The sequence below is a fragment of the Bos mutus genome, chromosome 15 (genome assembly GCF_027580195.1).
Source record: "Bos mutus isolate GX-2022 chromosome 15, NWIPB_WYAK_1.1, whole genome shotgun sequence".
NCBI classification, from domain to species: domain Eukaryota; kingdom Metazoa; phylum Chordata; class Mammalia; order Artiodactyla; family Bovidae; genus Bos; species Bos mutus.
In genome coordinates, this window is record NC_091631.1 from 32,297,193 (window position 1) to 32,321,803 (window position 24,611).

Genomic DNA, 24,611 nt, shown 5'->3' on the forward strand with positions numbered 1-24,611 from the left:
CAGGATGCTAGAGTAATGAGAGTGTATATTTTGTAGACCACAACTTCATAAGGTAGCATTCTTGTTGCAGTTCAGTTCAGTACATTTCAGTCACTCATTCTTGTCTGACTCTTGCGACCCCATGGACTGCAGCACGCCAGGCTTCCCTGTCCAACAAGAACTCCCAGAGCTTGCTCAAACTCATGTCCATTGAGTTGAAGATGCCATCCAACCATCTCATCCTCTGCTGTCAACTTCTCCTGCCACCTTCAGGCTTTCCCAGCACAGAGTCTGATCCAGTGAGTCTGTTCTTTACATCAGGTGGCCAAAGTATTGGAGTTTCAACTTTGGCTTCAGTCCATCCAATGAATATTCATGACTGTTTCCTTTAGGATAGACTGGTTAAATCTCCTTGCAGTTCAAAGGACTCTCAAGAGTCTTCTCCAATACCACAGTTCAAAAGCATCAATTCTTTGGCACTCAGCATTCTTTATAGTCCAACTCTCACAGCCATACATGACTACTGGAAAAACCATAGCTTTGACTAGACAGACATTTTTGTTGGCAAATTAATGCCTCTGTTTTTAAATATGCAATCTAGGTTGGTCATAGTTTTTCTTCCAAGGAGCAAGTGTCTTTTAATTTCATGGCTGCAGTCACCATCTACAGTGATTTTGGAGCCCCAAAATAAAGTCTGATACTGTTTCCACTGTTTCCCCATCTATTTGCCATGAAGTGATGGGACTGGATGCCATGATCTTAGTTTTCTGAATTTTGAGTTTTAAGCCAACTTTTAAGTCTTCTCTTTCACTTTCATCAAGAGGCTCTTTAGTTCTTAAATTTATGTCATAGGGATGGTGTCATCTTCCTATCTGAGGTTATTGATATTTCTCCTGGCAATCTTGATTCCAGCTTGTGCTTCATCCAGCCTGGCATTTTGCATGATGTACTCTGAATATAAGTTAAATAAGAAGGGTGACAATATCCAGCCTTGACATATTCCTTTCCCGATTTGGAACCAGTCTGTTGTTCCATGTTCAGTTCTAACTGTTGCTTCTTGACCTGCATACAGATTTCTCAGGATGCAAGTAAGGTGGTCTGGTATTCCTATCTCTTTAAGAATTTTCCACAGTTTGTTGTGGTACACACAGTCAAAGGCTTTGGCATAGTCAACAAAGCAGAAGTAGATGTTTTTCTGGAACTCTCTTGCTTTCTTGATGATCCAACGAATGTTGGCAATTTGATCTCTGGTTCCTCTGCCTTTTATAACCACCTTGAACATCTGGAAGTTCATGGTTCATATACTGTTGAAGCCTGGCTTGGAGAATTTTGAGCATTATTTTGCTAGCGTGTGTGGTAATTTGAGCATTTTTTGGCATTGCCTTTCTTTGGGATTGGAATGAAAACTGACCTTTTCCAGTCCTATGGCCACTGCTGAGTTTTCCAAATTTGCTGGCATATTGAGTGCAGCGCTTTCAAAGCATCATCTTTCAGGATTTAAAATAGCTCCACTGGAATTCTATCACCTCCACTAGCTTTGTTTGTAGCGATGCTTCCTAAGGCCCACCTGACTTCACATTCTAGGATGTCTGGCTTTAGGTGAGTGATCACACCATCATGGTTATCTGGGTCGTGAGGATCTTTTTTGTATAGTTCTGTGTATTCTTGCCACCTCTTCTTAATATCTTCTGCTTCTGTTAGGTCCATACACTTTCTGTCCTTTATTTTGTCCATCTTTGCATGAAATATTGTCTTGGTATCTCTCATTTTCTTGAAGAGATCTCTAGTCTTTCCCATTCTATTGTTTTCCTCTATTTCTTTGCATTGATCATTGAGGAAGGCTTTTTTTATCCCTCCTTGCTATTCTTTGGAACTTTGCATTCAGATGATTATATTTTTCCTTTTCTCCTTTGCCTTTAGCATATCTTCTTTTCTCAGCTATTTGTAAGGCCTCCTCAGACAACCATTTAGCCTTTTTGCATTTATTTTTCTTGGGGATGGTCTTGATTACTGCCTCCATGTACAAGTGTCACAAACCTCCATCATAGTTCTTCAGACACTCTGTCTATCAGATCTAATCCTTTGAATCTATTTCTCACTTCCACTGTATAACTGTAGGATATTTTATTTAGATCATACCTGAATATCTAGTGGTTTTCTTCGATTTTCAATTTAAGTCTGAATTTGGCAATAAGGAGTTCATGATCTGAGCCACAGTTAGCTCCCAGTCTTGTGCTGACTATAGAGAGCTTCTCCATCTTTGGCTGCAAAGAATATAATCAATCTGATTTCTGTTTTGCCATTCTCTGTCCAGTAAAAGTTCTTTGTTTTAAGGCTTTTCTCTCTCAGTTTTCTTCTAAGCCACTGTTTTGTTAAAACTCTAAAGGAAAGTGAGAAGACTGCACATTTTCAAGTAAAACTTGGAAGCAATTGCAGAAAAAGATAAGTAATTCCCAGGATTACTCAGGGAAACCTGGTAAAAATATCCTGCAGTCTAAGGAGGAAGGGCCTTTTAAAAGGTGGCAAGAATACACACTTCCTAGTGTGCTATGGACATTATAGGACAGAACTGGGGCTACTTTCTGAACTTAGAGTTAAAATATTTTAGTAACATTTTAGAATCAGGGGCTTTGGATTCTAAACAAAATTGGTCTTTAGTTTGATCAATGGTATTTCTGAACCTTAGGTTACTCATATATAACCAAGTTTCTGTTGATCTCATATTCCAAGGTTCAAATATGATAATAAATATATAAATAATTATGAGTCTAAAAGTACTCTTATTTATTAGGATGTGATTGTGACTAATGAATACTTTTAAGGAATTGGATAATAACATCTGTTTTACCTTTTCTATGGGGAGATCTCCATTAATAGCCAACTTACTCTTATGAAAGAAAGATTGAATCATGAGGGAAAATGAGCAAAGGAGCAGAAAAAAAAAAAAAAAGCAGGACACTAGATTATTGCCATTATAGTGGACCATGGGATCACAGCCTGAGGGTGGGTTAACTTCATTCTAATATCTTAGGGATCATGAGGCTGTGATGGCTGATGTTTTCCTTGCTGTCAGAGATGTCTGAAGACTGTGTTCACAGATGGCAACAGGAGAAAACTAGTTGGGACTCCACAGACAATTGAAGGGAGTCTCCAGGATTAAGAAAACTGACATAGTTCACAAATCAATTATAACCATGGAACAAATGATAAAATTTACTTAAAACTCTTGCCTTATTGCAGGGTAGGTACACATAAATAAGCCTTGGTGGAGAATATGAAAGAGAAACTGAACTCCAAATCCCTGAGACTGTGTCAAATAGGTAGGCACTTATTTACCCTTGATGCTTGGGGACTTCTGGTTCACATTTAAATCAGTTTGAGGGCTGATTTATGTACCTCTCTAATTGATAACCATACTTGCTGCATATGCAGTGGTTTTGTTTTTTTTTTTTTTTTGAAATATCAATTTTATATCCTATATGACTTGATTAGTCTTGTGTGATTTTTTCCATTGGATAAAACAAACTTTATTCATTTTTTGCCTAAGCTTTTTCTGACATTCATTCTAAAATGCCTCCACCAAGTGTCATTGTCAGAGTGAAATGAATGCTAAATGAATGCTTAACATAGAGAGGTCAGGGTCTGGGAAAATATTCTTACTTTACATCACAATCAAAAATAAAGGTAAATGATACAACTGAAAGTGAATAAAAATAAACTAACCTAAGAAAATAATAGTAAAAATGGAAGAGACTATATTATACACTTAGGAGAGGAAAGGGCATTCTATGAAACATTCAAAATCCAGAATCAGCAGCCTAAAAGATTGACAGATAATAGTATAATAACCACAAATCATTTTAAGGATTAAACAGTAATATATTAACATGATTCAAAGTAATTTCCAAATCTGTATGAATAATGCCCCTACAAAGCAAGCATTAAGAAAAAAACCTAATGTAAAAACATGACCTGCTATCTTCTCAATGTTGTATGTTTTTCTTCCCTTTAGGAGTTCATATTCTAATTGTAGAAAAATGGCTTCTTGGAACAATGTAATGACAGGCACTAATTCCAGTATTGGACAGGCACCTTCATTCTACCTCTCTGGGATTCCTGGCTGCAAGGATGTTCAACACTTTATTTCCATCCCCTTTTGTGTGTTCTATCTGATTGGAATAGTGGGCAACTGTACAGTTCTTCACATCATCCACACTGACAAGAGTCTCCATGAGCCCATGTACTACTTCCTGGCCATGCTGTCCCTCACGGACATGGGCATGTGCATCTCCACCCTGCCCACAGTACTGAGAACCTTCTGGTTTGATGCTAGGAGATTGAGATGAATACTTGTATAGCCCAGATGTATTTTATTCACACTTTTTCTCTAATGGAATCAGCTGTGCTCCTAGCCATGGCTTTTGACCGCTATGTTGCCATCTGCGATCCTTTGAGGTATTCCAGCAAACTTACCCCACAACGCATTGTCTACATAGGGGTCTTCATCGTAATCAGATGCTCCACTGTCCTCCCTGTTGTTCTTGTTCGTATCCCCACATTTTCTTTCTGTCACTCCCATGTTCTCTCCCACTCCTTCTGCTTACATCAAGATGTCATCCAACTGGCCTGTTCTGACATCTCATTCAATGTTTTGTATGGCTTGTTTGTTGTTGCATTTTATTGGGGTGTAGATTCTCTAGGAATCTTTTTATCTTATGCTTTCATCCTCTGCTCTGTGTTGCACATTGCATCCCAGGGAGGGAAACTCAAAGCCCTCAGTACATGTATCTCCCATATTTGTGCTGTGCTCATTCTGTATGTGCCAATGATAGGGTTGTCCTTAGTGCATCGTTTTGCAAAACATTTCTCTCCCATTATTCATATTACCATGGCAGATATTTACCTGTTAGTTCCACCAGTTCTCAACCCAATTATTTATAGCATCAAGACAAAGCAGATTCGCCAAGGCTTCCTAGGGATATTATTATCCAAAAGGATAGGGCTTGCTCAAACTTAGATTCTCTGATATTTCAACTTTTACATCCATTGCCTTCATCCTAAAAAGTAACCTGTTAGAAATTCTTGGACACATTTGGTATATAATAATTCCATGAGAGTTCACAAATTCCACATGTCCCTTCAAGAAAAATATTTCAGTTTCTATCATTATTTCCTAGCTTTAAATCATCTCAAAACCCTTTTCTCAGGATAAGTAGCAAGAGGGAATAACTTCATTCAAATATTTTACAGAGATATTTTCCACTCAAGTTTGAAGGGAAGTACAATTTTCTATGTAATAACTAAAATAGAGAAATTCCCTGAACAACTCAATGGTAAAAGACGTAATACACAGCAGAATTTATGTTGATAATTCATTACATTTTCTTTCTATTATGTCAAAGTAGACTTCACACTCCATATTTTGAGTCAAATTGTAAGCAAGTGGATGTTTAAATTTAGAGATGGCATAAATGAAACTATTGCATTTCTTTATTTCCTTTACTTCTATTGAAATGATTGTCAGAAAAAAATCTGGGTGATGAATAAAGTTAGTTTTTTTTGTTGTTGTTGTTCTTCAATGGAGAAAACTAGAAGAGAAATCCAAACTTCACAATAGAGGGAATCTGTATTCATGAAATGTAGTGAAAATATCAAAATCCCTTGATCAGTGTACACTCCTATTAGGTGTAATATCTCATGTACAGAACTTTAAACAAAAATAGAGCAAGAGAGAACCCTTCCCCCCATCACCATAAACTGTAATCGTCTGAGGATCTTGCTGTCTTACACAATTCCCTAGGATACAAGAGGAAACAAGTTTTCAACACCCAAGATTAAAGTACATATTCTAGTGGGAGAATAGAAATGGATGTAAGGTAGTTAGAAAGAGGACTCAAAGAGAATACATTTGTTTTGTACAAATACTATTTTAAATCATCCTCAAAGACATCCCCTTGGTTAAATAAAGGGAAGCTGAAAAACATAATAAACACATTTTTTCAGGATTATTTCTAGATACTCTGAAAAGAATACATAAGATAATTTTAAAAATTAAAACTATTAGGAATCATAGTTTTAAAAATTCATTTAGAAAGTAAACCAGCTCAGGGAATAGAATAAAAATAAAAATAGAGAACAAACTCTGCAGTTCCAAGTGAATTGAAAACAGAAAAAAAAAAAATCTGTGAAAATTATGTTAAAAATAAATCAGATATGAATGTAGATTTTATAGCAAAGGGATCCACTGAACTGTGTCAACTGTGTTGAAAAACTAAATATACAAAGATTTACCTGATGCTTTTTCTCTTACACTTGAGCAACTGACATTTCTGAGGTGAATCCCCCATTCTAGGAGAAAAAAGATTTTTCATTTGATTTACCAAAAAATAAACATCAGGCTTCCTGTAAAAAATGGGAAAAAAATTACACATATTAGAACTTCAACATGTATTAAGTTGGCCAATAGTGATAGTGATGGTGATAAACACAAAGACAGAGATAGAAAGTAAAAGAGGTACACATATGTATATGAGGTAGATACCTCTCCTTTGTCTTAATTAAGGTTCTGTCAGGAAAAAAAAAAATTGTTCTCAAACTGGATAATATGAAGACTTTGATACAGGCATTAGGGTTATTGAAAATATGTGGACAATATTTGGTAAAACCAAGAATAAATATTTTTATACATATTTTATAAATATATCATTGATGTAGATAGTACTACAGAAGGGAATTTGATGCCAATGTTAGTCCTGAAGTGGCAAGGGAACAAAATTTTTACCAGAACATGGGAAGGACAGCATGTGGAGAAGGACACCCAGCATGAGCTTTCCCTTTCTGTAGAAAGATGCAGCCACCATGAGGAAGCCACAGTGAGGGTTGTTGGGGAGTCAAAGGGGTAAACGTTCCAACTGTATCTTGCTTCCTGCATTTCCGTTAGCAATCAAGTCAAACCAGAAGTCAGAGAGCAAAGGGACCTGTTGATTCAGCTCACTGTGGTCAAGACAGAGCAGAGCAAATCTGGAAAACAGCCTAAGGATGCCCTTTGGCAAGCAGTCTGCCTTTCATATTTGTATCTGCTCTCAACTACGCATGTATAGTTCAGGCTTTGTGGTCTCTGTAGTGCTTTATCTTGTAGCTGTAAATGTGAATATTTGTAAATCATTTTCTTGCCATTAGAGTGAGTCATTCAAAATTGAGCTTATGATCTTGGTTGTCAAAAAATTTAGCAGTGAGAGATAAAATTGCTTTTTTTAAAAAATTTGTTCCTATGTTTTTTACATGAGAAATATACAGACCATATATAAAGGAGTATGGTTTCACTGACTAATAACAATCCTCTAAATCTGAGATCTTTGAACATATCCAATTTGGATGATGTCAAAGTGATTTAAATTGTGCTCAGTTGTTCAGTTGTGTCTGACTGTTTGCGACTCCATGAACTTTAGCCCACCCAGGCTCCTCTGTCCATGGGATTTTCTGGACAATAATACTGTAGTGGGTTGCCATTTCCTTCTCCAATGATTTAAGTTAATATTACAAAAAGCTAAGTGTAAGGATATTTCTGAGGCATCCCATGTCAGTGAAGGAAGTAAGTTCAAATCATTTCTGTGGTAATTTCACAACAAGATATTGGAAGATGGAAGTGTGAAGATTTTTCTAGTGGTGGGATAGAAATAGCCTCTTATTTTCATGGACTGTTATTGGATGGTGAATTTATTTTAATAACTGAGTAAATATTATTTATGAGAACTATTACTTCTGTTGTAGTAATTACTTATATTTTTTAACTCCTGAAAGAGCTAATTGTCAATTAGTATCTTAAATATAAGAGTACAGGAAGATTAGCAAGCTATGACATGTGTAATCACCAATATCTTACTTGAGTGAGATGATAGATTTGTTAAGATTTAAATTAGTATCTGCCTTATGATCCAACAATCCCACTGCTGGGCATACACACTGAGGAAACCAGAAGGGAAAGAGACACATGTACCCCAATGTTCATCGCAGCACTGTTTATAATAGCCAGGACATGGAAGCATCCATCAGCAGATGAATGGATAAGAAAGCTGTCTATACACAATGGAGTATTATTCAGCCATTAAAAAGGATACATTTGAATCAGTTCTAATGAGATGGATGAAACTGGAACCTATTATACAGAGTAAGTAAGCCAGAAAGAAAAACACCAATACAGTATACTAATGCATATATATTGAATTTAGAAAGATGGGAAATATAACCCTTGTAAAAAGACAAATTCCTGTATAGATCAGTCTTATGGACTCTATGGGAGAGGGAAAGGGTTGGAGATTTGAGAGAATAGCACTGAAACATGTATAATATCATGTATGAAACGAGTCGCCAGTCCAGGTTCGATGCACGATACTGGATGCTTGGGGCTGGTGCACTGGGACAACCCAGAGGGAGGGTATGGGGAGGGAGGAGGGAGGAGGGTTCAGGATGGGGAACACAGTATACCTGTGGCGGATTCATTTCGATATTTGGCAAAACTAATACAATATTGTAAAGTTTAAAAATAAAATAAAATAAAAAATAAATAAATTGGTATTACAAGGTTCAAAACCAGAGTCAAAAAAGATTAACAATAAAACACATTTTTAAAAGAAATTCCTGTACTAAACAGTTAGAAATCAATATTTTTAAGACAGTTTTATTCACCCTGAGAGGAGATTTCTTATCATTCAGTAGTCCACATGCCAACTCTGCTACATAGCTTAATCACCAGTAGACATTTAGAAATCAAAATTGTTGACAGACATATGGCCCTTCATTCATTGAATGAAACCATCTATACATAATCAAATCAAATTTATACAATCCCTTTCATCAGTAAAAACTATGGCACAGAGAATCACACTTAGCATTATTGTTTATGATCTTTAAAATGGGTTTCTTTTTTCATTGTGATTTTAAGGTTACAGCAAATTTGAGTGAAAGCTACAGAGATTTCCCATATATTCTTTATTACAATAGTTTTGAAGGAAGCAAATCACATAAGTAAATTTCATTTTTATCTAGTATGTGGTAACAGTACCAACTTAGAGCCATTCCCACCTCTATGTCCTGAATAAGTTGTTCTCATTGGCTACACCATAGCTAACAACCTTTTACTATTCTACCGTATTCTGGATACAAATTAGTATTTCATCTCATGTTGTACTACCTGCTTTGTTCTAGACATTGAAGTGATAAATACTTGAGACTCTCTGTAGCCTTCTTGCCTTTGAATTTCCAAACTGCAATATCTGGAATGGTAAAGGGAGGATTGGGGAAGGTCTATAAACTAAGATAGTGACAGTGACAGGGTTATAGGCACAGTCTTGCATTTCTCAGGGAGACTCATATCTCTAAGGATTAGAGGAAGACTTATTAACTCATTCATCTTGCTTTGAGAATTAAAACAATCTCTCATGCAAAGAGGAACTATTCTACCAAGTAGGTAAGGACTGGGAAAAGTAAGAGTGGGAAGTAATAGAAAAACACAAAGTGGGGCTTGAGAGACAAGAGAGAGAAGGGCAGACACCCAAAGTGTGAGAAGAAACACCAAGGGAATGGTTCAAGAAGGAAAAGATTCTTAGTTTATTAGAGGATATCCTTTCTCCAAATATCCTTATTATTCATACCCTGTACAAAACATTCAAGCCAGACTCAGAGTTTTCAGATAGGACTTGCCTAATATACCCTAGCATGCATGACATGTGGTCTGCTTTCTGTTGGTGGACATGATTGCTTACACAGGGTGAAGGACTATTATCAGACATAACAAAGAGGAATTCCAGAATATGAGTGGGATTACACCAGATAACCTTTGAGGTTCCTTATAATCCTAATTACCAGTTATTTTTAATGAAATTAATTATGGTCTAAATTCAAATGAAGACTTTCAGATTTCTGAGTTTATAAACTAACTCCACAAACTCCATCCTCCTCTGGAGATGTGGAAGAAACCACAAGGCAATGTGAATGCATTTAAAATTGTAAGATCAGGAACAATAGGAATTGGATTATCAAAATGAACAGGTGCTACCTGAAGGGGGTTGTGAAATAACAGACCAGATTATAGTGAATATGGAATATAATGGATATTTATGTTGTGGTAATTTCAGAATGCTAATATCTCAATTCCTAATTCACTAAAATTCCAAAGATCTCATGCTTACTCTTGATGAGACTTCTCATTCTATCCTGGACTTAGTTTTTGTTGTTGCTTTTTTCAAATCTGGCACTGAATAAAATGAGAAGTGTATATGTGGTGTCATAATGATCAGAGGAGTTTCTGGATAGAAAAAAAAATGATTAAGAAGCAATTCATATCTCTGGCTATACTGAAATTTACTGGATGAAAAGGAAATGAAACTGATACAATTCACTTTCTACTTCTCAGGCCACCTAAGTCACTTGTGAGATGGTTGTTCATGATGGTTTCCTCTAAAGGAGGATACTTCATAGTCTCCCCATATATTCCTAATCCCATTATACTTTAAACAATTCTTGTTGGTATTACTGTTGTCATCATCATTGTTGTCATTATCATCATCATCCAGAAGGCTCTTTGCTAAGTATTTTACACACAATATATCTTTTACCTTAGCACATCCTTTCAAATTATTACTTTCTTCAGTTCAGAGAGGAGGCAGTTTTGGTACAGAAAGAAGAAAAGGTGATTTGGTCAAAATTAAACTGAGCACAACATTGAAACCAGAATACAGCTTAGGTTAAAGTGATTGCAGAAGGAGAGAAACAGATTCTAAATAAGGAAGATGTTGAATAACTGTCTCCTTAAAATCTCAGTGAAGAGTCAGTAAGATGACAAAAGATGTACTAGATCAGGTATCTTCCCAGTTTTCAAAGAAACTTCATGTTTACTCCTTTTTGATGATTCAAAGAAACCTTGTGAAATCATTAAAAAAGTTTCTGAATTGAGTGGGCAATGAAATGAAAACCAGATTTCTAAATTTGGATTATGGTGTAGAAATTGGAAAATAATCAACAAAAGAAGGGATAATATTGGAAAATCTGGGCATTAAAGGTAATAATTAGTGCAGGTGTAGACAGGAAGATGAAGTAGATAGGAATTTGGGGAGTTAAACTGCAGGGCTGTAAGAGGTATCAGTTCATACTATGTGTGTGTGTAGAACTTAATTGTAATAAGAGTTAAAAAGCCTGAAATTGTTTCTGTAATATACATATTTGGTGTCTTGCTTATGAATCTTTCATTTCCTAGAAAGTTATTAAACATCCAAGGAAATAATTTTTGCAGTCAGGGTTTCTTTACATGTAACTGGAGGAGACTGCAGTCTTTCTAGGTGATTCAGTGGTAAAGCATCCTCCTACCAATGCAGGAGACATGGGTTCGATCCCTAGGTCAGGAAATTCCCCTGAAGTGGAACACAGCAACCCACTCCAGTATTCTTGCCTGGAAAATCCCATGGACAGAGCCTGGTATGCTACAGTCCATGAGGTCACAAAAGAGTCGGACCTGACTTAGCAACTAAAATAACAACAGCAAGAGGAGACTGAGAGGATTTGATCTCCCAAAAGCCAAAGTAGACTTTCCAAGATAGCATGATGACAATTTATTAATTTACTGTTAGAGGCAATCTGTCCCATGGATTAGAATTTTGGTAAGCATGGATGCTTGTCAAGAGAAGGGCAAGTGATGGCTCATCTTCTTACTTCAGAGGCATTGTTATTGACTACAGAAGAAGTACTGGAATCTAACAGGTGAAAATATATTAACTCATTCATCCAAGTATAAAATATTTAGTGTCAAGATTAGGCACAGTAGGCTTTTTTTTTTTTTTTCTGGTCATTCAATCTTTTTGTTATTTTGTTTTCTCTTGATTTTGCTATGAATCATGATTTTCTACTCAATCTTTCCCCAATCCCTATATACCTATTATTTTGCCTTTTTTTTTTTTTTTTTTTTGCAGATAGAGCCTCTCTCTAAATAATAAATCAGTTCGTAAACATAGTAGGAAGAAGAGTTTGGACTCTTTAAATGCAGAGTCAGTCAATTCTTCTTTGCTTATATTACATAAAAATTATATATTTATACTTTTTAAAAATCATGCATTCTTCTGTCTATCCTAACTGATGTTTAGCTCTTGGGGATACTAGCCTGATACTAAATTGATATTAGAGTTGATTTTCACTGGGTACCAACCCTGTGGCATCACTTATATAGCCAGAGATAGGTTAGTAAGAGCAAAAACCATGCTGATCAATACTTACCTGAATTCTGTAATATGCTTTGCATGGTGTTCTAGTATTACTGAAAAATCTATCAAGCTAAGACAGAAAATCCATTTCATGTAAGTCACTGCCCAAGTTATTTTTTTTTTAAGAAAAAGTTCTAACGTATGGCCAGTGACTCTGGTTGAGGATCTTCCTGAAGAAAAGTATGAAATTAAAGTAGTAGTCTAGAATGGGTTTTGTGTGTACAGCTCTGGGTAGTGTCTTTAGAAGGAGATTACCCATATTCATAGAACATAATATATTTGCATTTGAGAAGAAGAAGGGAAGATCCCTGTGGTTATAAAAGTGGATGTTCTACTTAACGGACAACACTCATCAAGGAAATTAAGAATGACAAAGCAAAACTGTGAGGGTAAATCTAGGAGTGATTATAGGACAGACTGAAGTTTTGTTTTGTTTTTGTGACACAGGTGCTGATCTTCTCATTTGTTGCCCCTCTGGAGTGTGATTGTGAATCTGGATTGTGGTTTAACAGTAAGCCCTATGGAAACTGCAAACTCCAGCAATATCCTGGCCTCCACCTTCTATCTCACAGGTATCCCTGGATATGAGGAATTTCACCACTGGATTTCCATCCCATTCTGTCTCCTCTACCTTGTTGGAATCATGGGCAACTGCACTATCCTACATATTGTCTGGACAGACCCCAGGCTCCATGAGCCCATGTACTACTTCTTGGCCATGCTTTCTCTCACTGACATGGGCATGTCCTTGCCCACAATGATATCGCTCTTCAGGGTGCTGTGGTCCATATCCAGGGAGATCCAGTTCAACACTTGTGTAGTCCAAATGTTTTTCATTCACACTTTCTCCTTCACTGAATCATCTGTGCTCTTGGCCATGGCCCTTGACCGATATGTGGCCATCTGCCACCCACTGCAGATATGCCACCATTCTCACTCCTACACTTATCACTAAAATTGGAATTGCAGCCCTGCTTAGAAGTGCCCTTCCTGTGATTCCACTTCTCGCCCGGCTGGCCTTCTTTCCCTTCTGCCATTCTCACATCCTTTCTCATTCTTACTGTCTGCACCAGGACATGATCCGCCTTGCTTGTGCTGACACCAAGTTTAATGTTATTTATGGAATAGTTCTGATCACTTTGCTGTGGGGAATGGACTCTCTGGGTATTTTTGTGTCTTATGTTTTCATCCTTCACTCAGTATTAAAAATTTCATCTCAGGAGGGGAGATTTAAGGCCCTCAACACATGTGCATCCCACATCTGTGCTGTACTTATTCTTTATGTGCCTATGATTGGGCTCTCTATTGTCCATCGTTTTGCCAAACACTCATCCCCTCTCATCCACATCTTCATGGCTCATATCTACCTGCTAGTTCCACCTGTGCTCAACCCAGTCATCTATAGTGTGAAGACAAAGCAGATCCGCCAAGGAGTTCTGTGTCTTCTTTTCCCCCTAAAAATCAGTTCTTCTGTGATGTAGGTTTGTCCTCAAGACAATGATGGCATAAATATTAAGTTTGTAAATATATAGTGATTTTTCTACATGCTATGTTGGCACCAGAATTTCCAATAAAATATTACTGAAAATGACACAAATAAAATTGACATTACATCCTGCAGATGTCCTAAATTAGAGAGTTGGTGTCCACTGGGATTATACAGACTGACTTAACACATGTTTCCTAAATCTCCTCTAGGCATGAATATGTTGGAATGCAATGTGTTAGATACCATTTAAATCTATTGTCTCTCATTTCTAATCCTAACCCTGATTCATGGTTTCCTGTCCATAAAATTTTCCTTGATCATTCTAAACCCATATTTCTGTGCTTCTTGACATACTCCATTTGTCTGGGAATCTTACATTATCTTTCTTGTTATAAGTGTGTTTGTAAGTCTGCTGAAGTTACTTTTATTAAAGATGGTAATGATCATATCTTGATATAAATTATATTAGAGCTCAAAGCATTTTATCTATCTTCATGGTGCATCAGAAGCATCTTTTAAAATTTTATACACATGCTCTGTATTTTCTCAGGAAATTGAATTTCTCGAGGTATAGAAATGGGCAACCTTCATTTTTTACTTAATTTTCTGAAATAATTTTAATCTTATAGAAAGCTGAAACTTCAGTAGTTTTTGAAATCCCTGAGATGTCTTATGAAGCCAGTAATTATAATCCACTGGATTAAGTGTATCTAACAATAATTTAGGATATAGTATTCAAACATAAAAAATCTAACTGACTGAAGTGTAGCTACTTATGTTTATGACAGTAAGAGTCATAAAATATAAATCTTTTTTTCTACAATTTTTTGGCATATAAACTGTCTTTTCATATTATTCAAATGATCTAGTGCATGGCTATGCATAGAATTGTATAAGAAACTTGCAATTCTAGTTGAAATTTCTTAATTCACATGTCTACACTTGTTCAAAGACAAATAAATGAAAAGAAAAAATCCTTTAAGGATGCTTTATAACTTTATGTATACTGATCTTAATAATACATAATAAATTTTCACAAATCTTATTCTATCTACACTAGGAACTGTGTCTCATGCAGCTTGCTACCTGTGAGAACCAACACTATCTTTATTTAAATTATGCACTTAATAATTATTGAGTGCATAAGTGAAAAGAAATGAATCAATCACTGGATAAATAATGACTAGTTTTATTTGATTAAAAAAAAATCTTGGAGAAAGAGATTTCACCTGTCATAAGCCCACATTTCACATGACAAAAAAGGTATTATTAACTTGAGATTACCATTTCAAATGTCAAACCTGTGAAGGACATCTAAGACTTTCCATGACTTATTTCTGTTCCCTAGTTTTAATTCAGTTATATCTGTTCCCATCCCTCTTATCCTATTTCTTGACTCTACTTCTAAATACTCTTCTCCTTCAGCACTTTCAGATATCAAGTAAAAATAAAGCAAGATATATGAACATCAAATTTAGATAATATTTCCTACAGTAAATAAATAAAATAAAATTAATAGAAATAAATATTGGAAGACAATGTGAACATTATCATTTGCTGTATACCATATAAGTATATCAGGCTTCCCTGGTGGCTCAGTGGTTAAAGCGTCTGTCTGCAATGCGGAAGACCAGGGTTCGATCCCTGGGTCAGGAAGATCCCTGGAGAAGGAAATGGCAACCCACTCCAGTATCCTTGCCTGGAGAATCCCATGGATAGAGGAGCTGGATAGGCTACAGTCTACAGGGTCGCAAAGAGTTGGACACAACTGAGCGACTTCACTTAACTATAGCCATTCTATAAAATCTTCAAATTCAAAATATATTTTTAGTGTCTGCTTGCTGAATACATCTATCATAATGCTTCTGCTCTGAAAAATGAAAAGTTTTATCATTTTTTTAGCTAACAAATATATTTAAACCATTGAATCTTAGATTTTGCATTGCATGTAAATACAAAAATATACAAATGAGTATGTAAATATACAGGCCAATTTTTGAGTTTACAAATTGCTATCTTCTATATATTTCTTAAGATATATTATTAGAGGTACTTTATATTCATAAATGGGGCTTCCCTTGTAGCTCAGATGGTAAAGAATCTGCCTTCAATGCAGGAGATCCAGGTTTGATCCCTGGGTTGGGAAGATCCCCTAGAAAAGGGAATGGCAACCCACTCCAGTATTCTTGTCAGCGAAATCCCATGGACAGAGGATCCTGGCAGGCTATAGTCCATGGGGTTGCAAAGAGTCAGAAATGACTGAGCAGTTGACACACATATTCATAAAGTATACTTTACTAAACACACTAAAAAAAAACACATTATCAAAATTAAGATAACTCTCCCTATAAAATATAGTCATTGAAGACATGAGTGATTGAATATACAAATGAATGGATATCAAGTTTGTATTATGAACTGAGAACAGAAGCACTATCTTGTTTTTAAAAATTTAACAAAAGCTAGAGTCCCAGCAAGTAGATAGTGTTATTGAAAGAGGAAGGCCTCTTGTCCTTCCCCAAATTCACAATAATATGATTTAAGTGTCTATCTCATTTGTACTTGGACTTATAAATTAAGAGACACTGTTACTCATATTGTAAAATATAGTAATGTTCAGTCACTAAGTCTTGTCTGACTTTTTGTGACCCCATGGACTGCAGCACACCAGGCCTCCCTATGCCTCACCATCTCCCGGGATTGATCTAAGTTCATGTCCATTGAATGGGTGATGCTATCCAACCATCACATCTCATGAACCTTTATCAGCAAAGTGATGGCTTTGCTTTTTATGTTGTTTGATGAAGTCATGATTATTTATTTGCCTTCTAAAAGCCTTCTCTGCCTACCTGAAGAATGTGTATATATTCAGAAGGCCAAATAATAATTCATCTTTGTGTTCCAATCCCCTATTATTAAGCAAAAATGCAATGCAATTATTTTCATTATATCAAACATTAACCTTTGTGCTATGCATTGGTCATCTTTATGCTGAGTGATCACACCATCATGGTTATCTGGGTCATTAAGATCTTTTTTGTATAGTCCTTCTGTGTATTCTTGCCATAAAGAAGGCTGAGTACTAAAGAACTGATGCTTTCAAACTGTGGTGTTGGGAAGACTCTTGAGAGGCCCTTGGACTGCAAGGAGATCCAACCAGTCCATCCTAAAGGAAATCATCACTGAATATTCATTGGAAGGACTGATGCTGAAGCTCTGATACTTTGGCCACCTGATGCAAAGAGCTGACTCATTGGAAAAGACCCTGATGCTGGGAAAGATTGAAGTCAGGAGAAGGGGACAACAGAGGGTGAGATGGTTGGGTGGCATCAGTGATTCAATGGACATGAGATTGAGCAAACTCAGAAGGTGGTGAAGGACAGGGAAGCCTGGCATACTGCAGTCCATGGAGTTGCAAAGAGTCAGACACGACTGAGTGACTGAACAACAACGTGCTGCAGAAAACACTTTGTGGCAAAACATGATAGCAAGCAAAAAGTCAGAGCAGAGGAGATCAGTACCAATTTCACCATCTAAGTGTTTAGCATTTTCCTCTATATAAAATATTGCTGCAAAATATTTCATTAGCACACTTAGTCATTTAATATTTCAATTGAATAACTATTAAAACAAAATTTCCTTTTAAAACCTACAATATGGATAATTACATGATTATATAGAAAATTTATAAAAAGCCTATATAAACAGCTTTTTATATATTTAAAAATATTTATATTTATATAAATATAAACAATATGAATATTTTCAAGACAGTCAAATTACTTCAACCACTTGACCATGTATATGTTTCTATTATGTTCATGATGCACGTCTTTACTATTTGATGCCAGAGAAGTATTTTATCTCCTTTGTAAATCAAGAGGTGAATATTTCTTAGGGGAGATAAGGAATTACATTGCAATAATTATGGTATGAGAGTTTATAGATGATAAAGTTTGTCCCAGTACTATGGAATACAATAGAATGTTTAGTGTAGGAAGAGCTAAACTAGGACGATTGCATGTGCTAATATAAACATGCCAAATGAATCCAGTGAACAGAATTCAGACCACTTATACTTCCCTTTTTTTCAGAATTACCTGACACAATTTATTCCCCATTAAATCAGAATAAGAAATACAACAGTTTGATCCAAGTTTAGCAATTGATCCTATATACAGAAATCATATGTTTTGTCCCACAGTCATTGTAACTAAGACCAGGTATGTGTGCTTAGTTGCTCAGTCATGTCCGACTCCTTGCGACCCCATGGACTGTAGGCCTCTTTGCTCCTCTGTCCATGGGGATTGTCCAGGCAAGAATACTGGAATGGGTTTCCATGTCCCCCTTCAGGGAATCTTCCCAACCCAAGAATCAAACGGGTTCTCCTGTATTGCAGGAGGATTATTTACCAGATAAGGTACCAGGGAAGCCCAAATTCAATTAAGAAGCTATCCATTCCTGCTGGTGAGGTCTAATTGCAGCCTGACTTTAGTCCTACCTGAGAAATAGAAATTCAATTATCCTTGGCTGTCATAATATCCCATAGAATGTTACCATGACATATCCTGCTTTTTGATTCCTTTAACTAACAAAAGGTAATTTCTATTGTTTGTCACCAAAAGAATCTTTAATACACCAAGGTCCTGAAGAGATAAGAAAGTCATACTTGTGGATGCTAAAGGAAATTTTTTGAGAGGAAAGGAAATGAATGTTTTAATTGTATGTCATACATAATACATAAAGATATATCGGGGGTTGTTACATAAAATCACTAGAATTTATTTTTAATTAATTGAGATATTTATCCATTCAACAAATATTTATCAATTATTTGTATATTTTGGGGTCTTCCCTTGTGGCTCAGCTGATAAAGAATCTGCCTGCAATGCGGGAGACCCGGGTTCAATCCCTAGGTAGGAAAGATACCCTGGAGAAGAGAAAGGCTACCCATTCAAGTATTCTGGCCTGGAGAATTCCATAGACTGTATAGTCCACGGGGTCGCAAAGAGTCCGACACGACTGAGCCACTTTCACTTTCTTTCTTTCGTATTTTGGGCCCTACAGATGTTATGGTAAGAGTGGAATCAGAACTAGTTTCTGAGTACAAACAGTTTATATGTTGTCCTGCATATAGCAAATTGAAGTAGAAGAGACATGGTTTATTACCAAAAGGATATTTAAATGCCATATGCAAATACAGTGGCACATTACCTTAGTTCATTCAGTTCAGTTCAGTCGCTCAGTCATGTCCAACTCTTCACGACCCCATGAATCGCAGCACGCCAGGCCTCCCTGTCCATCACCAACTCCCGGAGTTCACTCAGACTCACGTCCATCGAGTCAGTGATGCCATCCAGCCATCTCATCCTCTGTCGTCCCTTCCTCCTTCTGCCCCCAATCCCTCCCAGCATCAGAGTCTTTTCCAATGAATCAACTCTTCACATGAGGTGGCCCAAGTACTGGAGTTTCAGCTTCAGCATCATTCCCTCCAAAGAAATCCCAGGGTTGATCTCCTTCAGAATGGACTGGTTGGATCTCCTTGAAGTCCTAAGGACTCTCAAGAGTCTTCTCCAACACCACAGTTCAAAAGCATCCATTCTTCGGTGCTCAGCCTTCTTCACAGTCCAACTCTCACATCCATACATGACCACAGGAAAAACCATAGCCTTGACTAGACGGGCCTTTGTTGGCAAAGTAATGTCTCTGCTTTTGAATATGCTATCTAGGTTGGTCATAACTTTTCTTCCAAGGAGTAAGAGTCTTTTAATTTCATGGCTGCAGTCACCATCTGCAGTGATTTTGGAGCCCAGAAAAATAAAGTCTGACACTGTTTCCACTGTTTCCCCATCTATTTCCCATGAAGTGATGGGACCAGATGCCATGATCTTTGTTTTCTGAATGTTGAGCTTTAAGCCAACTTTTTCACTCTCCTCTTTCACTTTCATCAAGAGGCTTTGTAGTTCCTCTTCACTTTCTGCCATAAGGGTGGTGTCATCTGCATATCCAAGCTTATTGATATTTCTCCCGGCAATCTTGATTCCAGCTTTTGTTTCTTCCAGTCCAGTGTTTCTCATGATGTACTCTGCATATAAGTTAAATAAGCAGGGTGATAATATACAGCCTTAACACACTCTTTTCCTATTTGGAACCAGTCTGTTCCATGTCCAGTTCTAACTGTTACTTCCTGACCTGCATACAGATTTCTCAAGATGCAGGTCAGGTGGTCTGGTATTCCCATCTCTTTCAGAATTTTCCACAGTTTCTTGTGATCCACACAGTCAAAGGATTTGGCATAGCCAATAAAGCAGAAATAGAGGCTTTTCTGGAACTCTCTTGCTTTTTCCATGATCCAGCGGATGTTGGCAATTTGATCTCTGGTTCCTCTGCTTTTTCTAAAACCAGCTTGAACATCAGGAAGTTCACGGTTCACATATTGCTGAAGCCTGGCTTGGAGAATTTTGAGTATTACTTTACTAGCATGTGAGATGAGTGCAATTGTGCGGTAGCTTGAGCATTCTTTGGCATTGCCTTTCTTTGGGATTGGAATGAAAACTGACCTTTTCCAGTCCTGTGGCCACTGCTGAGTTTTCCAAATTTGCTGGCATATTGAGTGCAGCACTTTCACAGCATCATCTTTCAGGATTTGGAATAGCTCCACTGGAATTCCATCACTTCCACTAGCTTTGTTTGTAGTGATGCTTTCTAAGGCCGACTTGACTTCACATTCCAGGATGTCTGGCTCTAGGTCAGTGATCACACCATTGTGATTATCCGGGTCATGAAGATCTTTTTTGTACAGTTCTTCTGGGTATTCTTGCCACCTCTTCTTAATATCTTCTACTTCTGTTAGGTCCATACCATTTCTGTCCTTTATAGAGCCCATCTTTGCATGAAATATCCCCTTGGTACCTCTAATTTTCTTGAAGAGATCTCTAGTCTTTCCCATTCTGTTGTTTTCCTCTATTCCTTTGCATTGATCACTGAGGAAAGCTTTCTTATCTCTTTTTGCTATTCTTTGGAATTCTGCATTCAGATCCTTATATCTTTCCTTTTCTCCTTTGCTTTTCACTTCTTTTCTTTTCACAGCTATTTGTTAAGGCCTCCCCAGACAGTCATTTTGCTTTTTTGCATTTCTTTTCCATAGGGATGGTCTTGATCCCTGTCTCCTATACAATGTCATGAACCTCATTCCATAGTTCATCAGGCACTCTATCAGATCTAGGCGCTTAAATCTATTTCTCACTTCTACAGTATAATCATAAGGGATTTGATTTAGGTCATACCTGAATGGTCTAGTCGTTTTCCCTACTTTTTTCAATTTAAGTCTGAATTTGGTAATAAGGAGTTCATGATCTGAGCCACAGTCAGCTCCTGGTCTTGTTTTTGCTGACTGTATAGACCTTCTCCATCTTTGGCTGCAAAGAATATAATCAATCTGATTTCAGTGTTGACCATCTGGTGATGTCCATGTGTAGAGTCTTCTCTTGTGTTGTTGGAAGAGGGTGTTTGCTATGACCAGTGCATTTTCTTGGTGAGACTCTATTAGTCTTTGCCCTGCTTCATTCCGTATTCCAAGGCCAAATTTGCCTGTTACTCCAGGTGATTCTTGATTTCCTACTTTTGCATTCCAGTCCCCTATAATGAAAAGGACATTATTTTTGGGTGTTAGTTCTAAAACGTCTTGTAGGTCTTCATAGAACCGTTCAACTTCAGCTTCTTCAGCATTAGTGGTTGGGGCATAGACTTGGATTACTGTGATATTGAATGGTTTGCCTTCTATGTTGAAATAATTCTCAGTGGTACTTGAGCAGTTCCTTGTTAGCTTCCTCTTTACCCAATATCTGGAAGATGACATTTAGAAATACAAATTTTTAAAGCTTTATTCATTGTGTAGGTGTTGCAGGAATAAATCTGTCCAAATTGATTTATACTTGACATTTAAACCTGTATCTCAATCCTTGACTCCCCTGTTCCTTGTTGCTTTATTACGCTTGGATGGTTTAGGTTGGGCACAGAGTCATAGCACTCACAACCTTTTGTCTTTACCCCATAAACAATGGGGTTCATGGTAGGCGGCACCAGTAAGTACAGATTTGCCAGGAGGATAAGGACATGCCTGGGTACATGGTGTCCAAAGCGATGAGTAAAGAAGGAAAAGAAGGCCAGAGTGTAGAATATCAGGATGACACATGTATGAGCTCCACAAGTTCCAAAGGCCTTTGTCCGGGCTTCCCTAGAAGGCAGTCGGTAGACTGTTCTCAAGATTAACCAGTAGGACAGGGAGATAAGGACAAAGTCCAGTCCTGTGGTGAGGAGAGCAGCAGTGAGCCCATAAATGCTATTAGGGACAATGCTATTGCAAGCCAATTTGGCAATGCCCATGTTCTCACAGTAAGTATGGTGAATGATGTTGCTCTGGCAGAAGTGCAGGCGGAGAATAAGTAGGACCCCAGGGGTGACCACAGCCAGACCACTTCAAGCCACCAGAGCCAGGACCATTTTGCTAATGAGAGAGCCTGTAAGTAGGGTGGTATAATGGTGTGGTGCACAGATAGCCACATAGTGGTCAAAAGCCATGGCCAGTAGGACAGCAGATTCAGAGAAAATAGAGCATGAACATAAAACATCTGTGTGAGACAGGCAGAGAATGTTGATATGGAAGGGCCCTGCCAAAAGATAAGAAGCATTTTGGGCACTGTGACGGTACAAAGTAGAACATGATTGAGAGCTAGTATGGCCAGGAAGAGATACATGGGTTCATGGAGGCTTCTGTCCCAGATCACCATCACCATAACCAGGCCATTGCCTGTCACAGCCAAAAGGTACATGAAGCTGAAAGGGATGGAAATCCAAATTTGGAAATCTTCTAATCCTGGGACACCAGTCAGCAAGAAGGCAGTGAGGGGAGGGGATGTATAGTTTGATGTTGTTGTAGAGAAGTGGCATAAATCTTTTATGTGAAAAATAGAAGGAAAAGAGCCAGAGTAAATAACTGCAAAAAAGAGCATTTATTCCTTTAGCTTAGTCAAATCTGAAATATTAATTTTGGCATGATAATGGACAAAAGCAAAGTAATCCAAAAAAAAAAAAAAAATGATCATGGGCAAACCAGTTCCTTTTTATGGAACATTTTTTCTCTGTAAAAAAAATTTGTGAATCAAAAAAGAGTTGAGTTGAATTTTTGTAATGCCAGTTGTTATAACTATACAATTTATGCATGTCTTTTGAACCTTTAACAGTTCTGTGTATATAGTGTTTCCCTCTAATTTGGTAATAAATTCTTAAATACTGAAAAGATAATTTTTCTCTCTCCTTTGTCTTGGTGACACTGAATAGAATATTGGAGAGAATTAATATTCTATTCTTCATTGGACAAATTTAATGGGAGGAGATGGGTTGGATGGTAGACTGATAAAGAAAAAATTGAAGGCAGCATGAAAGGTTGAATTCTTATTTTCCATCCTGAGGGTATGAGATATTTCCCTTGGTTTAAGTTTTCCCACAATAAAAAAAAAAAAAAAAAAGATTTATCTGAACTCTTAATTTTATTTTATTTTTAAACTTTCCTTTGTATTAGTTTTTGCAAATATCTTGATGATAATGTTCATATTAACATGCCATTTAAACTGCTGTGCAAAAATTGTAGTGTTATCTATACCATCATAACACTAGCTCTCAAGATCAAGAAATGGTTCAGAGAACACAAACAAAACTCAGAGTACTGAATGATCTTACTAGAGCAAGTAGATCACTGAAAAAAGTCAAAGCACACTGTTATTCAGTACCTAGAAGGCAGTGGCAACCCACTGCAGTAGTCTTGCCTGGAAAATCCCATGGATGGAGGAGCCTGATGGGCTGCAGTTCATGGGATTGCTAAGAGTCGGACACGACTGAGTGACTTCACTTTCACTTTTCACTTTCCTGCATTGGAGAAAGAAATGGCAACCCACTCCAGTGTTTTTGCCTGGAGAATCCCAGGGACGGGCGAGCCTGGTGGGCTGCCGTCTATGGAGTCACACAGAGTCGAGACACGACTGAAGTGACTTAGCAGCAGTAGTAGCATTGTTGAAAGAAATTTCCAAACAGTAGAGTGACTGCAATCTTTTATTCACAAATAAAAGATTAAGACATAATTTCAGCTACTTTTCTTTAGTAGTAGCAGTTCTTGCTCTTAATATATCAAAAATTATAAGGTAGATTTTCAAAAATCCCTCATTTGAAATTATCCATTATTCAGACCCATAGAACATAAATTCAATTGGTCATGTTTGTAGCCCAAAGTGGTACATTTGGTAAAAGCATCATATATATAAATCAACACTTCCTGACTGCAACTCTTAGCATGTTTAAAGTGATGGATAATAAACAATATTTCATCTAAAAAGAAGAAGAACAACAAAAAAATCTGGGATCTGCCCATGCTTCACTCTCATGTGAGGCTGTCACACCATTTAGCAGATGGAAAACTACCCTGCATTTCAAGATACCTGACAATCCTCTCTTGAGTTAACTGAAATCCTTTTCACATTACCTGAATCCTTATGAAGGATGTAGGGCACATTACCCAATTATCAACATAAATTTATCCTCCTCTCTCTCTCTTTCTCTCCCTCCTTTCATGAAATTCAGGTGAGGAAGAAAAAAAAAACTTCTCATCAAGAGGCAAACACACAGATTAGGTAAAGGAGCTTTTAATGAAAACTCCAAGAAAGGATATTTTGAATGGTTGTTTCATTAAAACTGTGGAGGTATATCCATAATTTTATTAACTTCACTAGACTGAAGCTTTCCTTCTTTTTTGCGGCTATGTCCTAGTAGTGCCTGGCTTTGCTGTATAACACACACAGAAAATATCAGCGTGTTTACATGCAAGACATATCAGATACCAGCAT

General features: G+C 37.1%; 1 protein-coding gene and 2 pseudogenes across 1 annotated transcript; 2 read left to right on the forward strand and 1 right to left on the reverse strand.

The window, feature by feature from the left end:
* The first annotated feature begins 4,037 nt into the window (after positions 1 to 4,037).
* LOC102268776 (olfactory receptor 51G1-like) lies at positions 4,038 to 4,996 on the forward strand. The gene is given in 2 exon segments (XM_005909187.2): positions 4,038 to 4,308; positions 4,311 to 4,996. Coding segments are annotated over 2 exon segments (957 nt in total).
* Positions 4,997 to 12,747: 7,751 nt separating this feature from the next.
* On the forward strand, positions 12,748 to 13,708 carry LOC102271032 (olfactory receptor 51L1-like; annotated as a pseudogene).
* Positions 13,709 to 21,657: 7,949 nt separating this feature from the next.
* On the reverse strand, positions 21,658 to 22,727 carry LOC138990916 (olfactory receptor 52Z1P-like; annotated as a pseudogene).
* Positions 22,728 to 24,611: the final 1,884 nt, after the last annotated feature.